Raw genomic sequence first — 17,982 nt, forward strand, 5'->3', positions numbered from 1 at the left:
GCCGAGCGTAGTCCGCCTTTTTTCCAACGGCTCCCTCGTTACGGTGCGCGCCCTCCGAACAGCCCCCGCGGTGACCGGCAGGCAACCTTCCCCTCGCTGTCTGTGTGGAGGAGGCAAGGCCGGTGATGCCTTTCCAGAATTAGAAAAGACATCCTTAGCGAGTCAAGCAGGAAGGGTAAGGAAGGATCATGGTGCGACTTGAGGTCAGCGCTGGGCAGGGTTAGTTGGGCTGTAGTGACATTTAGCTATGTATAATTCCAAAATCTTACATAGTTGTGACATCCAGCTCTTAAATGAAACACTTTAAATCCTGCCCTCCTGTGTGACTCCTGCTAAAAAAAAAGCAGGAATTGAGGGATGTCATCCAAAAAGCGTTGTCCACACAGCAGGCTTTATGCTTTTTGATGGACTGTAGCTTGATTTTGTAAAGGGACGTCTTTGCACAACACTTTAATAAGCTCTGCGTAGGTGACAGTTAACAGTGAAGGCTTTTAATAGTAAAAGCTGTGTAACTACCTGATCCATATAATTATACCAAAAAGCTTAAAAAAGGAAGAAGGGAAAAAAACTCTCTCCAAAAGAGAGTTAGAGGAGGGCCTGATACTTCTGAGTGAAGTGACATGGTGTGCTGGGACACTTCTTTGAAGTTCTTGCAAGCAGTTGTAAACATACTTCTGTTGTGTAAAAAGCTTAAAGTAAGAACCCCACCCACCCACAAACCACTAACCAAAGACCTTCCCAAAAAGCCTTGTTAATTAACTTATTACGGTAATTTTGATCATAGTCCTGTAAGATAATTTTATGCTATGAATTAAAAGTAAATTTAAAAAAAATCTTCTGTTTTATGTTTAGTAAGTTCTGTTGTATGCATTTCTGCCCTTAACAGAAATCTTCTTTTGTTTTAATATTTTTTTAATGGTTTAGACTATCTAGTTAGTAGAATTTTCTGTAGTGCTTGTCAGCTGACAATAGTTAGGGAGCCAACATGAAATATAGTAATAGTTTAAAACTGTTTAGTAGTAGATCATAGTTTCTTCTGTTGCTAAACAGGAGACTTCAGTCTCCTCTGTCACGTCCCTGGAGCAGTAGGTTCATTTAATATAACATCAAACCAAACAAAGATACGTTTTCCAGATACACTGTTCTGCTGACTTGAATACTCTGTGTTTGGTTTAGTCCTCTCTTCAACCCCCCAGCCACTTTCATTACTGTAGTGCCTGAAGCCTGTGACAGAAACTGGACCTGAATGTACACATGCAACTTGTTTGGATAGTAACAATACCTATCCAGAACTCTAGGTGTCCTCACATAACTCCTCAGACTACAAATAAATAGGAATTTTAAACTCATCAATATTTTAATCTAGTACTGGGTGATCAGCATCTTCCTTACTCATTGAATGTACCCTCTACCTTCTCTAATGATCCTAGTAGACAGCTGTTTTCTGCAGCAGGCCTAGGAAGTCACCAGGTCCGATCTGTTCTTGAAAAAGCATGGAGAGAAAGAATAGAAACACAGCAGGGAGTATCTCACTGACCACTCAGGTATAATAAGACTGATCTATTTCTAAAGCAGCAATGAAAATACAGCACAGAGGAAAGAGATTGTCTTTTAGGGTACACAAGCCTTTAAATGTTCATTGCTGATTCTTTTTCTGCATATCTTGTTATTTACAGAGGCACAGAAAAGTGTACCATCATTTACCTTGCTGTGACATTACAGAAAGGAAAATGAGACAGCAAATTTAGTCTTCCCATGCACCAGCCAGTGCTAAAGCACTTAGTCCACCACACACACCCCCACCATCCAGGCAATTTATTTCAGAGCAGTTCCCTGTTCAAGCCCCTGAATTTCTGTATCCTGTGTGTACATATCTACTGATAGAATTATCTCTGATTTTCAGGTGAGAAATGCAGACTTAGGGCTCACTGGATAGAAAAGAAATTGAGCATCAGTTTCAGACTGTTGCCCAAGCTGTAAATGTAGTAGGAAGCTGAAAAGTAGTAGGAAATGTGTGATGTGTTTGGAGGGGTGCTGGACCAGCCAGCAGATAGGCAAGCTGGAAACCCAAATCATATTAGATATGAGGCTCTGTGCCACGTCTACCTTGCGCATTTTAGTTTTTAGTAGTAGTAGTAAAGGATGCCTGCTCCATAAAATCTGATTAAAGGAGCTCAGCTATGATAATATTTTGCTACATCTATTACATCATCAAAGGTGTCTTGGAAAGAATTGTTAGCGTTAGAGTAATAGTCTCTGTTGAGGTTCTTCCTCAGTCCTTCAAATACCTTTACCTTTGCAATTTCTTTCCGAGAAGGCTATTCTAATACATGGGTTATATCGTGACATAAAGCTGGCTGAGAACCAGGACCTTGGATAAAGCTACCCCTCCAGCAGAAGAAAGCGTTGGAAGTTCAGAATACTTTAGAAGTTGTGTAAGATGCTAACCTTTGGTCAGTTGTAAAGTATTTTTTGCAGATAAAGCAGAGCAGCACATTCATTAGAAATAATTTTAATAGAGACATTATTGGTATTACGACAGCTTCCTGTGAAGGTGAGGATGGGGTGAGGTGTCAGTTTAAGAGGGTGTAATGCAGTATCCTTATGTGCGCACGAAAAAGGCAGCCCAGCCTCAGCTAAACTTCATGGCCAGAATAGAAGTGTTTAATACCTCAGAAGCTAGGAGTGATGAAATGCACTTGCATATTGGAAAATGTTCTCCAGTTGCTGAAAGAGATGGCTTCCTATTAGCCAACGTATTATAGGCAGACAGACTCACTGGCTTCGTTTTGTTTCTATTAGTTCCTTTTAAGGCTTACGAATAGCAACAGCAAACCAAAAGGTCCTGGGATTTTGATGGGAAGATGGTTCTCAGGGCAGGGAAGATTTCAGAAGCAGCGAAGAGAATGATGCCTGAGTTGCACAACAGATGTAAACATGTTTACAAGTTTGGGTTCCTGCTTCCCTGCTGAAGTCAATGCAATTGTTGCTTATTTTTGTTTGGGGAAAGAACTGTGGACTAGGCTGCAGCAGAGGTTACTCCATGCTGTCTTTCCAGCTGGAATAATACTGTTTACTACAGGGATTTTCTAAGAAGTGGTATTTAGAGGCTGCAGTGCCCTTCGTAGAAACAGCAGAGGGCAAAAACTGGGAACAGACTTCTAATCTTGATTGCATCTAGGTACTGTGTGACGTGTATTCTTTAGTAGTTTGGCTCAAACTGGGAGGGGGGAAATGTTTGTTTGAATAAAACCATGTTTGCAATATTTTTTCTGTCTTGATATTGAGGCCTAAGTCTGTAACTCCCTTGCTCCTATGGCTCTGAAAAGCAACCTTAGGTAGAAAGCTGGCTTAAGCCACCTGTAAAAGAGTTGCAAGCATATTTTTGGAAAGGTTGGTGACATTGAGCCGCTTTGAATTGCGGGCATAGTGACATCTGTCTCTGTGGGCATAGGTTGATTTTCTCAATCAACCATTAGTGCCATGGCTTAGCTGTGTGCTTGGCTGTGCTACTGAATTCAGTGGGATAGGGTCTTGCAGCTCAGTTCAGGGAGCTCTACACACTTCTGAATCCATCAGAGGGATCCAGTCAATAGTACCAAATGATTTCCCAAGGTGTATTTTGAGGTTTGAAGCCATCCATGAAGTGTGAATTGATATATACTTGTCAACCTGGTTCTTAAAGTGGCCCATTAAGTATAATTGCCAGACTGTTTGCACTAATACTTCTCTTGCAAGCTTTTCACTTGACTCCAGTCTGTCAAAAATTCACTGTTAAGAATTGAGAGTAGTTGTTATCGTTTGGGGAGAGAGGTATCATTTCAAATGCTCACACAGCAAGATGTGTCAGGTTAGGTTATAAGTTATGGTTCCTCTAACCAAGCAGCTCATCATCTTTGCTGATGATCTTGGTAAAATCAGTGGTACTCTACTGGAAGATCATTAAAGGTTTGGATGCTTTTCTTTTTTGTTTTGCAGAACTTCGTTTAACGTTCGCTGTTGTGTGTTATTTGTATTGAGAATATTGCTCAGTGATTAAATCTAGGACAGATGAAGTAAATCCTACTCTTAATTACAATTCTTGACAATATCAATTGTGCTGGTGGGTGCTGGAGTTTATTTCAAATGCAAGTCATTGGTATATGGGGGGTGGAATTTGTGAAGATAGAAAGCTGGCAGCAAGAGAAAAATTGGCATTTGATTTTTGAGATTTACATCCTTGGCATGTTTTTTAAACAGTGTCTTGTTTTTGTGGGAGTAAATATTTTTTTGCAGCTCTTAATGCATAGTACATTATCTATCTCCATAAACACAACGTGTGTTTCATATTCATAAGACCAAGAGTTTCCTTAGTTGCTTTGTTTGTACAAAGCAGAGAACTGTATTTTACTGCTCTAATGGTGGTACGTGTCTAGCCCATCATGTAACTAGGAGAGGCATTCAAAGCCTGAAGTACAAGTACGGTTTTTCTGGCAGTATGTGACTGGTCAAAGCTGATGAATTGTTGGGTGTTTCATGTTGAAGAGATTTTGTATCTGTGATACAGAGCATGGCTGGTAACCTCTAGTTATGCATTTGCCACATAACCTGTTGAAGGTGCTCTGCTATAGTGTTTTGTTTCTGGGAAGGTTTCTATCTTTTGACTAAGGACAGATATAAATGTTGTTTTGGGATTTTTGCAAGAGGCTAGTGCAGTGAACACTGCTTAACATTTCTGGAACTGTAGTTCTGCACTGATGTAGCAAAAACCCCACACTTGGCTCAAACCGGTATAAAGATTTTGAGGTTTTGCCTTGATTGCAGCATAAGATTTTCCCAAATCACGTTCATCTGGCTGCATAGCCAGAGTCTGAATCTTTCTGGGTTTGTAGCTGAGGAAGGCTGGTTGTTTCTCCGTTCTTCCTAGATGTAGGCACTTGGAACACCCTGGGAATACAAAGTGTTTCTTTTATGCACAGTGTGAGATTTTTCAGGCATCTTTCCAGGGAAACAGCTACACCAGGGTCTGATGCATAGAATTCCCATGTGGAAGAAAATCAGCTCATCTGAAAAAGCTGCCCAAGTCCTTACTTGAACTATCTGCTGTGTATTTATATGTGGGACGTAATATATGCACCCTGTTGACATTCCAAGAATTGCTCTGTTGGATAATGCTTTCTTCTTAAATGTCACGCTGACAGAGTAAACTCTGAGCTGTTAAAACTGATGATGCAGATGTTAACTCATTGTGCTGAATATCAGAGGATTACATATGCATTACCAGAAGTACTTAAAGACAGCATAAATTAACTGGATTATCTAACTACAAGGATGAAAGGCAAGGAGGGGGCCAGGGAGGCCAGAAGAGAGCTGATGCAGGAGGGAATATTCCAGAGAGGCTAAAGAATTGTATGGCAAGATGTACCTCTAGACTGAGCAGCTGCTAGTTCGGAAACAGCAAGCTGAGTTTCAGTGTTCTGAATTTAAGAATTGTTACTGTGAAAGTACCGTTTTAATGTTCATAAATGTGAAATAAATGAGGACTGAAGACGGAGTACGCAGTAGTGGAGCGCAGATGAATGAGTTGGGAATTAAGGCAATCAAAGTCTCTTCATCGAGTTCCCACAGACTTACAATTTTTCTTGAATATGTTGATTAGTCAAGTGTTAATTATAAATGCTTGTGTCTGTGTTGGATGTACATAGTAGGAAAGATGGCAGTGGGGATCCACAAGAGGGATCCTCAAAACACCTTCTGCTCTGAGTTGTGTGAACTGTGGCAACAGGGAAGATTTTGCTGGAGAAGCTATTCCTGACTTCTCTTTTTTTTTCCCCCAAGATCTTGTTTCAGAGAAACAATGTGAGCAATGTGAGATGCACCTGACAAAACAGAGAAAGGTAAACTGAAGCGATGTCCCCCGAAGTAGTACTGACACACCAGAAGGCTTGTGTCCAAGCCCTAGTTCAGTACACAAAATAATCAGAGGCCTGATAAGGTCTCTGTGAACACTGTCATTTTTGAGCCAAATGACACAACTTCAGCTGCTGTGTACCTAGTTCTGTTCACAACTTTGTGACTGGATTCAACAGTCAAAGCAGAAGTGTTGGGCTTAGTTATGGCTGTTGATGCAAATGCAAGATGCCAACTAACAAGGCTTAGTTATGGCTGCTAGTGCAAATGCAGGGGCTTCAGGGTTTTGGCAAAGACTGGTTAATGTTTGATATGACATACAGCAAGCAAAATAAGCTGTACTGGATAAAGCAATTTATAAACTGGTATGTACCTAGAACTTGGTTTGGGGCTTTTTTTTTTTGCCATTCTTTGATTACCATTTTCCTTGTGTTTAAAAAAAATTATCCTAGTAAATAGTTCATGTATAGATGGGGCTTTAGAAAATATGTACTAGTACCTTTATTAATGTCCTTCTATGGATCCCTGTTCCCAAATTAATGCATGCAAACTTCTTATGACTCTAGCAAGCAATAGGGTTTTTTATGACCGAAACAAAGGATAGAATTTTTTTAAAATTCATCTGCCTTTCATGGAAAACTACTTAAATTACACTTGCACATTAATATCAGAGAAATAAGTTGTTGACTCATGATGTTTTCTAAGGGATCACATGCTTTGACACTTGTGTAAACAAAGAAAATATTTCCTAGTCAATCGATTCAGCTGTAGTAAACGCCCTTTGGGAAAAAGCTGAAATCTTTAGTTAAGTCATCTGAAGTCCCAGTGTGTTTGATTTATATAACTTAGATATAGTGCATTTTAGCCAACCTCAACATTATGTTTAATTGTGAAGTTTGACAGAAGGGCCATTCAATTACCAAAGAGGAGCAGCCAAAGAGAGAGAAATTATTTGACCAGTTACTTTCCAGATCACTGATTAAAAGGAAAATTAGGACTTGTACACCTTATATTCTTGGTCTGGTGCTCTTTCTCTGAGGCTTAGCCTGACTACATTAAGATGAGTATATGCCTATTATAGGATCATTTATTTCTTCTTCATATATATATGTATGTGTGGCGTTGTGTCTATATGTGTAGGTCCATATACACACACACATATGTGGGGTGTATGGTATTCTGGTTTTGTCCTTTTGTTATCAGAGTACGGGAATCCTGTTCTTTAGTGGCCTTTCTGCCCTATTCTATTTTCCCACCTTCCTTCCGTCCTTGCAGCTTTTTTACCTCCATCCTCCCAGAAGTAGTTTATACCAATTATTTTTAAGAAGGCCTTACTGTGGTTTTGATATTTGGTGCTTCCGGAGACAGTTGTTTTAATCGTAAGTACTGAAATGGTGAAGAATTATATTGCCATGTTTTCACTTTACAGTGTCCAAATCCCCAGTGGCTTCTTCTCATCTGCCAGTTTCCTGCTTCCCATAAGAAAAATCAGTCCAAGGGTATGTCTGTTTTAGGACAACAACCTCTGAAACATGGATGCCTCTGAAGTTTTTACAGGCAGAATTCCAAGTCCTGGCAAAACATGGGACCAGCAGATGGTCAGCCAGGGATTTTTTGTTAGTGCTGGGTTATCATCTTTGTGTTTACCAATCTAATCACTACACATGATCAGTATAACAGTTTCTCAACCTTCTCTCCCTTCACCCAGGGCTTGGGAACAGTCTCCCTTGCCTGATGCCAAAACTGCCCTGCTTCCTAAAAATTTGAACAACAGTGCAAAGCAACTGGAGACAAGTCTTCAGATTTTACTTATAACACCGTGCTGTGATTTGACACATCTGTGCAGCTATGTTTTCCTGACTTTGTCTTCTGTTTAAATTGTATTTTGCAGATGTGGAGGAACAGTTGGTGCCATCTTTACCTGTCCTTTAGAGGTAATAAAGACCAGGCTCCAATCTTCAAAGCTAGCCTTCCGGGCTGTCTACTACTCACAAGTTCAGCTGGGGACCGTCAGTGGTGATGGGATGGTCAGACCGACATCTGTATCACCTGGGCTCTTTAGTGTTCTCAAGTAAGTACTGCTCTTCCTGTTATTCAGTGTTGCTTGACAGCAGTGATCTGAGTTTTCAGTTCCTCTCTGCAAACATGGAATACAAATTTTGCTCCAGACTTGCACTGGTAGGATTTGTGTCAGCTGGGCTTCTGCCTTCAGCAGTAGAAAGGTAAATTATGATTTTTAAAACACATACGTACTAAGGAATCCTGAGCATTCCTTTGAATCTCCACAAAAGTATGTTTCCACCACTTGGAAACTTTCCAAAGTGAATTGATTTGACTCCTCACATTTAGGCTTCTTGGTAGTTATGACTTCCTAGGGTTCAATACATAAATACATACTGTAAACTCTTGATATGCCCTAGCTTGTAGGAACTATCACAGAAAATATTCTGGAGGAATGGGCTTTCTCTCTTTCAACACTGAGAAGTATCATCTTTGTCTTTTATTGGGACTAATCATGTTTACTGTCTCCTTTGAGCATTGGAACAGGTAATCCTTGCTAGCTGGGGCCAATTCTTGGTAAATGATTGGAGGACTGAATAAGCCACATAGGCTGCCTTTTTCTTTTTCCTGGAGCCATTCACAGTTTACTTTGAGTAGCTGGTAGAGGTACTTCTTGCTATGGCTGCCCTGTTTGATGCAGGGACGTTTTCATTCCTCTCTTGAAGCCTCTTTCTTTGGAGCGTCATATAAAAGTAAGAGCCTGTAGCCTTCCCTTCACCTTAATGGACCAGCATTGTAATGAGGTTTCTGATTCTCTGCACTTAGTGGTACATGTCAGCCCCTGGTCTGTCTCTGAAGCTGGCCCTGCTTCAAGCATCAGTTTGAACCAGATAACCACTGGAATTCTGTGTTCCCATATATTTCAAGTTTTGCTTGTCTGCACTCTTGTATGGATGATCTATAACTGAAACTGAAGGGAGAGGGTGCAACTTAGAGGAGTGTGTTTGCAAAAGTGTATTTTGCATTATATTTACTAAAATATAATGTCTAATTGGGGTCGTGGAAGCTTTCATCTTTTCCTCAGCTATAGTTGACCTAATGAGCTCTCCTCTGTTGGCTATTAAATGTTGTCTTTGCTAAGTATTATTATTATTATACATCTGTCCTATCTACTCCTGTATTACTTACCATCTCTGTTAAAAGCCTTCTGTGTGGTTCAGACTGCAGCAGTTGATGCTCCAGCTGTTCCATAATGTATTCATGAAGAAGAAACATGAAATCATCTAGCCTATGACTGCTGATAGTTTTACCAGCAACTCTGAAGTCCAAATCACTTCTACTGTACTTCATATCAAAGCACCATGAACTTAAGATTCAGACCTCACGCAAATGGACTGAGTTTATTTGAATCGTTGGGCACCCCAGGGTGATGCAGAGAGGTCCTGTTTAGATCAGGTAGCAGAAATGCCAAAGGAAATACCGACTAGCGAAGCAAGTTGAATGATTTTATGTAAGGCCAGCACGCTTGGCAGATTGCCTGGGGAGAAGCTGCACAGTTATATAACAGTACAGCGCTAATTCAAATTCTCTGCAGAACTATCTGGTTAGAGTCATTCTGGGACTTGAGTTTCTGTATTGTAAACAGTGCTTCTTTCCCCTGCCAAACATTTCTTTGTCTATTTAGAGGTGAGTCCAGAGCAATTCGTGACTGAATATGTGAGGTAGTGCCAGCTGCCTTTTTGATTTTTCATCTCCTTTCCCTTGCTAAGTTTTCACCTTGCAGCATTGGACTTTAGGCAGCTGTAACTAAGGGAAGTGAAAACTTTTAAGGCACAAGACTCTTCATTCTCTTGGTCTATCTTTTTCTGGGGTTGTCTTTTTTTTTCAGGGAGAGAAAGAATTATTTAAAATTGGGTCAACCTTTAATACATTTATTAAGCTCATCAAATTTGGTGGCTATGATCTTGATTTCATTTGACTTCAGGAATTGCTCCAGCTGCATGTATCACTGAGTTTTCAACTTGCTTACTTCAGAGGATTGAGGAGAGAGAGCAAAAAAATGCTGTCATTCCCTTGCAGGCAGCACCTATGAAGAACAGATAATGCTGTTGATTATGATCCTTCTGATAAAATACAAATGTATGAAGAAAGAAGTGAAGTTGCTTTTACTCTTCCATCCTTTTCTTGATCCTGGTCATGCATGTATTGCCAAACTGGATATGACTTGGGCCTTCTGCTTTGGGAAAATTTGTATGGCTAAAGAAGCAGCCATCAGAGCCCTGCATATAAAATTGCTTTGTAAGAGGTAGAAGTGTTGAGTATGAAAGCCCCTAACTGCTGTAAATAGAAAGAAAGTAGGTACTTGGGAGGGCAGGTTAAGCCTGCTGCTGAATAGAAAGCACTCTAGAAGGACACGCTGTTTTTGTCTAATCCATTTAAGATTCTGATGAGTCACCCCAGCTGGAATCTGCAGTCGTGACTGTTAAGTGACAAAGAACAACTAGTTGGTGGATCTGTCTCCTTGGAGACACTCAGCCCTGGAGTTTACACAGAAAGTTCAACTCTGCTGCAGAAAAAGTGTTTCAGAAGCTTCTGTATCCACTTCTGTCAAATGAGCTTGGGTTTGGAATCCGTGGGAAACATTCTCAACAGTGCTAATGACCTAGAAAGCAAATTCCAAAAAACTGGCAGTTCCAACAGGTGCATGTGAACTGCATGTGGAGCCCAGTGTTATCTGGATTTTAGTGCGTGGTTTTCACATGGTGAGTTCCGTGAAGAGTGCTACTGTCTAGCAGATCGTGCACTGAAATCGCAGTGATTACTGGACTGTACCTGGCTTCCACTGGTTGTTCACTAGTGTTGGATGTTATTTTAATCCTTGTCAATATGTCTGCTGTTAGTACTGCAAGGAATTTCTAAGATAAGTCTTTTTTATTGAGGCACTTCAGCAAGGTATTATACAAAACTGAGCAGCTGCTGGGGAAGCTGTCCTCTAGTTTATCTTCTTCAGAGAAGTCCTAGCCCAGCGTGTCTTCAGATGAGTGAGGAGAAGATGGGTGGAAATGGCTTTGGAAACCTGGGTTTTAGCAATTGCAGAACTCCAGAAAAGTATTATTTGGTGATCTTCCTGCTTTACACCTGATCATGAAGTCCAGTCCTGACAGTGATTCACAACAGTGCCTCTGTAGTTGGAGTTTACTTGGGAAAGATGATGTGAACTATTTTAAATGCCCTCAAAAGCAGATATCCCTGAACTACCTGGGGAGACATAGCTTATAATACAGTTGCCAAATTTGTCTTTCACTCTGAAGGGAAGAAACACATCATTAGGTAATTGTGAAAGAGAAAAGGATTTACCTTTTTTTTCGTGCCTGTATACAGGAAGCAAACTCCTGAATTGCTTAGGTACAGAGAATGCCAAAAATATTCTTTGTTCATTAGAGACAACTGTCATTGGATTTTCCATGAAACTTTAATCCAATTCCTGACGGCTTTCAAAGAATAGAAATTATAACCTCTACTCACAGGGATTTTCCTGTTGTACACTGAAGTTTCATGGTATAGTGGCTTTTATTCAGTAGTGTATAATTCTGCTAATCTTCAGGTATGTTATGTAGCTTAAAGCTAACAACTTTGCAATTAATACTTAATGCTTTTGTACAGTTCTCTTAACTAACAGAACAAGAGGCATAACTTTTAACCCAAATACTGTCTTTTTTTTCTTCCCCTGTTTGTTTTCATTTTAAGGTCAATTCTGGAAAAAGAAGGACCAAGGTCACTATTCCGAGGACTGGGTCCAAACTTGGTTGGAGTTGCACCATCAAGGTAAATATTAAACTATTGCTAAAAGACACATTTAAGGTACCAACCCAAATGTTGCAATGCATTTGTGATTCAAATAAATAGGTCATGAAGCTATCCCATTTGTACACTGGGATTTGTGCATGTGAACTGCAACAGTATACATACCAAGAAATAATTCTGAAAATCTGCTTTACCGTTGTATAACACTGTAAGGTGAAGATTAAATAAGTCACTGAATTTCCAAGTCATTGGAAGAGCCACTTACCATATACTCAAGAAAACAAGAGGAAGTAGTGCAGAAAAATCGATAGGATTAGTATTTGCATTTTTCTAATACGATCTGCTTACTTCCCTGTGAATACATAAAAGTGCTTGTCAAACACTGAGTTAGGAGCTAGATGCAGATGCCAGGGGAGAGGAGTACATATCTGGTCCTTGATTGCCTAAATTCTTCTCAAATGACAAACTGCAGCTGAAGGGGAAAGACTTGCTTTGCTCCCACATAACCCCAAAGTGGGGAGGGTGTGTGTTTTTTTTTAAACAGCAACAACAAAAGTAGCTACAAAGCTAGTTTGTATTTGGAAGTCTTACATGCACCTAAATGGTTTCCATGTGTACCTATGATTGTCCCAGTCTTGGCAGGGCTGAAGATCTTTGTGCCTAGAAAATGTTCAGGCTTGTTAGCAATCAAGAAATTGGCAGGTGTTCTCTGTCTGAAATTGAACCAGTTAAAAAGGAACTTGAAGAGTGGCGTATTCCCTCTCTGGCCTCTTGCCTAGTAGGTGGGATGTTCCCTCTGGAAGTGGGGGATCCTCTTTCTGTACAGGTAATCTTTGCAGCAGGCATCTGAATACAAGATTGCCTCCTTTTTCATGCAGCTGTCTTGTTCTGTCTTCTGTGTTCCTTCATATTCTTCCATAAGATTAGAATAAGGTACTTTATGGAAATTCCCAAATTGTAGCCACCAACATCCACCTTTCTCTAGCAGTTCACTTCAAGGAGCGATGTTCTGAACATACTTGGTTCAGACAGCTTTTTACTTACCATATTGAGGTGTGTAAAACTTTTTTATTGCAGTCCAGGGTTAAGTTTAAAGCATAAAGTGCTGCTAACACAGCTACAGTGCTGAACAAATGTGTAGAAAACATAGGCTCCAGGTGGCAAAGTGACATTCCCAAGTGTACAAATTGTGTTTAATGCCAGAGCTGGTGTAGGTATCAAGGCTGACTTGATTTTTCTGCAAGACCATGTTGCCTTCCATCACAGACTTGGTGTGAAAGTAAGATGGTTCTACCCTGTGGGTGTCAAGTCAGGTAAGGAGGGGAAAAAAGGAAAAAAAAGCCCGTGTCCTTGAAAGCAGTCATGTGGAGAGAAAGTATTGTTTTTCAGGGAGTTGGGGGGAAGAATAGTAATTTGTTTCATTTGACATTGTGTGTATTACCTTGTCTTTCTTAGTTTTATTTTTTTTTCTCCAGAGCTGTCTATTTTGGATGCTACTCCAAAGCCAAAGAACAATTTAATGGCATTTTTGTGCCTAACAGCAACATTGTTCACGTCTGCTCTGCAGGCTCTGCAGGTATGTATTTGTAATTCATCTTCCATATGGTCTGTAGCAATACCCCAGCATCCAGCCCCATACCAGTATCAGGCAATACATGCTTTGGTACCTGCGTGGCTCTGAGATGCACCTTAATCCTTTAAAGTATTTATTCCAAGCTGTTGTTGCTACAAGACTTCTTCTATCCCTCTCAATAGTTAGGAAAGGAATAGAATGAATCAGAAGGCAAGGACTGGACATTCAGTCTGCCTGTACAAGACCTAGGCTAACACACCGGTCTTGGCTGACAGCTCGGGTTAATTGTAGTATATGAATGAGTTCTGCAAATGCACTTAGCTTGAGGTTGTATATGCCAGAAATCAGGAGTTTGCTAGCTCTGAACTTCCTTTGTCTCCAGAGAAACTGTTTTCTTGTTCAACACTTTATAAAGTATTTCTAGATTTTTGTTTACTAACTTGGGGTGAACTTTTTTCAACTGCAATGCTGTAGTAATGTCCTTGAATGTAAGAAGAAAAAGTATTAGTAGATGCCAGCAAACTTTTGGCAAAAAGTTTGGAAAAATACTGCAGAAGAGCTCTACTAGCTCAAGCATCAGTCACCAGAGTGATTATTACAAATAATCTTTCCCAAACTAACCTCTTGATTATGGGTGGATTCTCTTAATGACATGGCTCAATGGCACCACCTAGAGCCTTGGGGAAAACAAAAGACTAACACGTGTGTTCTCCTCACAGGTTTGCTTTTATTATTCTAAAACCCAGTCAGTAAATAAGAAATCTTAGCTGCAATAGTCTTTGAGGGCATGAAGTACATATTAAAATAGGTGCAAAAAGGAAGAATCCTTTTTGAGGATTGAAGAAATTCCAAGGCCATTGGTTGAAATCTCCTGAACTTTAACATGAGGTGGTTCTCTGACAAGAGAGATTGTAAGCTACACACCTGCATGTCTTTTGAAACCTCTAGATAGAGCTGGTAACCAGAACTGTCTCACTGCACAGTATATAAAGTTCATGTTTGCCATGGCAATGGACCGACCTGGATTCAGCTATACTTTTGGTTTTCTTTTCTCTTTTTCAGCCTTTATCACAAATTCACTGATGAATCCTATATGGATGGTGAAAACTAGAATGCAACTGGAACGAAAGTAAGCAACTGATTGAGTGAGATTGGATGCCACTGGCTGGCTAAGGGAGCCTCTGGAAAACTGAACTTTCATGTTTTTACTGATGGCTCTTTGTACTTTGATAGATCTTGTCCGAGTGCTTCCCTGACTGTGATGTCTGCTGATACACAGCTAGGTAGCTGTAAACAGGGACAGTGATGTTTTTAAATTGTGATGAAGCCACGTTAGTTAAGTTTCATAAAACATTCTAGAAGAATGTTGCAGTGGTTTAATGTTCTTTTGCTTCCTTCAGCATCATATTGCTGTTAACCCTACCTCCTGAAGACAGAGAGATAATTTGACAATAATATCTTTTAATTGAATGATTCAGAGTCATCAGTGGATATTGAAGCAATGAGGGACTCTGCTAATAATACAACTGCTTAGAATGGAAATTCCTTCCTGCAAAGACATGTTAGGTCAGATAAGAAGGATCCTTTAAGGCACCACAACTCTTAAATAATTTATAAGACTTAATTCCAGCACTTCACAGGGTGGCACCTTTGAACTGAGTGCTGCCTCTCAAAATGAAGGATCATTTCTCATGTAGCAGACCTCTGTCTCTTGGTCTGCTGAAGATGGCTTTAAATGGAATTACTAGTTTAACACAGAGCAGTGTCTCTTCAGTGCTTATTGTCTCTTAGAGCATTGGTGTGAACTATGACAGACTGGATAGAAATTGAGCTGCAAGAATTATCAGGAGTGTGTATTAGTGAATTAGCAAAGCCAAGTGTTCACTCTTGGGATGATAGTCCTGCTCTATGCAGCTTTCCTAGATGATTTTTGGAGTAAAACTTAGCGAACCATTTCTGTAGTTATAAAAACTATTGAAAGCCATGACTTTTTTTCTTTAATATGAATTATTCTTCTGGGCTCATTATATGCTCTGTTCTGTTTGTTTTCTAGAGTCAGGGGCTCAAAACCAATGAATGCTTTGCAGTGTGCTAGATATGTTTACCAGACAGAAGGTATCCGCGGCTTTTATAGGGGCCTGACTGCCTCCTATGCTGGGATTTCTGAGACCATTATCTGCTTTGCTATTTATGAAAGTTTAAAAAAGCACTTAAAGGAAGTCCAACTGCACTCTTCTCCTTCTAATGGGACTGAAAGGAACTCAACAAACTTCTTTGGACTGATGTTTGCTGCTGCTATTTCCAAGGGCTGTGCCTCTTGTATTGCTTATCCACATGGTATGTCAACTTTTCCATTTGTGACTGCATTAGAACAGCTGTTGCTTGTAATCCAGGACAAGTGATGGGGTTTAGAGCTGTAAAATTCTTAGTTGTTCGAATGGCTAAATGCATGTTATTGTGCTATGTGCATGTGTTGCCATTTTCAGTACTGGTCCCACCATTCCTAGTTAGCCATATAGTTGGTGATTGGGACTTCCTAGTTTAAAAACAACTCAAAAAAAATGCTCCCCAAAGATTGAATGCCTAATGCTTTTGTTCTCACTGGTAGCCTCATCTAACTGAGTACCCATGGCCTTTGGGATTCTGTGATCAAGTGGTGGGTAACACTTGTGGGCTGAGCAGTGTTACTGGTTTTGGACAGATGTAAATATTATCATGGTTTTATAGAAAGGGCAATATTGATGATGTGAGCATCAGTGAAGCATTTAGTTCTGTAGCAGCTTGAATGAGTAAATAATCCATTTATTCCACATGAAAGGGAACTCAGCTTTAACTTTGCTTCTTGCCTGAAGGACAGGATTCCATGGCTGAAAGTACTGGCAGGCAATTGGCACAGGAAGGTTTTAATGTCCCTGGGTTTTGCATGCTCTTTCCTGGTAATGACATGTTTCTCAATGGGAAGGTTTAAGTCTTGTTAACTTGGGGCTCTGTTTCACTTTTCTGCAGAGGTCATACGGACACGGCTGCGAGAAGAAGGCACTAAATACAAGACTTTCATTCAGACAGCGCGCCTGGTAGCACGTGAAGAAGGGTATCTCACCTTCTACAGAGGACTCTTTGCCCAACTCATCCGGCAGATACCAAACACAGCCATTGTGTTGTCTACCTATGAGTTAATTGTGTATCTGTTAGCAGACAATGCAAAATAGCAGAGCAAAGACTCCTGTTACAGACTGTAGACCAATTTCTTCGTTGAACAAATAGTCCTTTGAGAGACTGATGCAGGTGGTGGTGCTGGTGGGGAAAACTACAAGTCTGTGACCACCTGCTGGATATTTCCTTTTGGATTTATGCTTTCTGAAAGGTCACAAGTCATTAATGTTAATAGTTAATTATAACTTTTTTTTAACTTAATGATAATTAAACTGTTACTAAATTAAATTACACTATTTAATTTATGTTTGTCCTTTTCCTTAAGCACAGCCATGTGTGGTCAAGGAATGTACCTCATCCTGTGAAGTTATCTCTTGGACTGATGTTTATTAAAACTGTATTAAAACAGCAGAAGAGCTGGTTTGGAAATTTGCAACTCTGTCTTCTTACTGCTGGAGTCATGTCATTTTTTTTTAAGCACTGTAATAGCCTAATGCCCAAATAACTTTGAGAGTAGTTCTGGTTTATTCGAGGTGCATCATTCATTGCTGTGTGAACATCCTGGAGTGTTCAAGTAGGACAATCTTGCTGTAAGTTTCTCCGTTTTGATGGTATGAAATAGGCACACCAGAATCTTATAGAGAAACCACTTACACTGGCAATATTGCTGGAATATGATTGTGGGAGGCTTTTAGTCAAAATGTAATTACAGTACTGCATGCATCTATGCATTTAGGATACATGCTTATGCTAGTGTGTGTAAACACATCTGTCATGACTTGGCTTTTAGACCTTGCTTTTGTGAAGGACTGAGAGCCTAAGGACAGTCAGTGACTGTGGCCTGGCTGCCCTGTGGGTATTCCAGGAGATGCAGTAACTTGGTCATGTATCCTGACCTCAGCCTTTTACTACTCTTTGGTGTTACATTTTCCTTATACTTCAATGCTAGGGGTCTGGAGAATGAAAGAAAGGATAAGATAGGTCCCAAACTATAGAGTGTAAATGCAGTTCTGGATTCTGCTGTGCGAAACGGTACTCAGGAATATGTCCCTCTTCATTTGATGTCCTCGTAGAGCAATGCTTCTGATGGGAATGAGATACTAGGTTATCTTATGGACACATCACTGGAGTTAACACCAAAAAAATGCACAGCCTGTGTAAATAGGGGTTTTTTAATGTAATTACTTGATTTCTTAACAAAGGAAATAAGGATTCACCAGCGTAGTGCAGCCTGTTGGACAGTTTTCATGTTTCATATAGATACGATATCTGTCTTCCCCTTCAAAGACACAATATCAAAGGGGTATTCTTCAACAGTAGTCATGATACACTTCTTTCAGTTATAAGTCAAATATCCTGCATACTTGAGAGTAGTCTTTTCATAAATATTAGAATATGCTTTTAATTTTAATAGCCTCTTTACCACATGTATTGCAGCAGTACCTTGTAAAGTATTGTATTTGAATGATTACTGGTAGTGCAGGATAAAATATTTTAGAACTCCAAAGGGTAGGTTTGTGTTTTGCCATACTATGCTCTCCTATTCATTAGTGTCATTTGCT

General features: G+C 40.0%; 1 protein-coding gene across 1 annotated transcript in view; it reads left to right on the forward strand.

Annotated features, from left to right (window-relative positions):
- The window catches only part of SLC25A33 (solute carrier family 25 (pyrimidine nucleotide carrier), member 33), a 17,121-nt gene extending 272 nt beyond the window's left edge, over positions 1–16,849 (forward strand). Inside the window, exons 2-7 of the mRNA XM_010179912.1 lie at positions 7,781–7,960; positions 11,638–11,715; positions 13,170–13,270; positions 14,330–14,396; positions 15,321–15,604; positions 16,274–16,849. Of these exons, the coding sequence (XP_010178214.1) occupies positions 7,781–7,960; positions 11,638–11,715; positions 13,170–13,270; positions 14,330–14,396; positions 15,321–15,604; positions 16,274–16,476 (913 nt within the window). The 3' untranslated portion in view covers positions 16,477–16,849. The remainder of the gene's footprint in view (positions 1–7,780; positions 7,961–11,637; positions 11,716–13,169; positions 13,271–14,329; positions 14,397–15,320; positions 15,605–16,273) is intronic.
- Positions 16,850–17,982: the final 1,133 nt, after the last annotated feature.

The sequence above is a fragment of the Mesitornis unicolor genome, unplaced genomic scaffold, assembly GCF_000695765.1.
Source record: "Mesitornis unicolor isolate BGI_N332 unplaced genomic scaffold, ASM69576v1 scaffold5752, whole genome shotgun sequence".
Classification (NCBI taxonomy): domain Eukaryota; kingdom Metazoa; phylum Chordata; class Aves; order Mesitornithiformes; family Mesitornithidae; genus Mesitornis; species Mesitornis unicolor.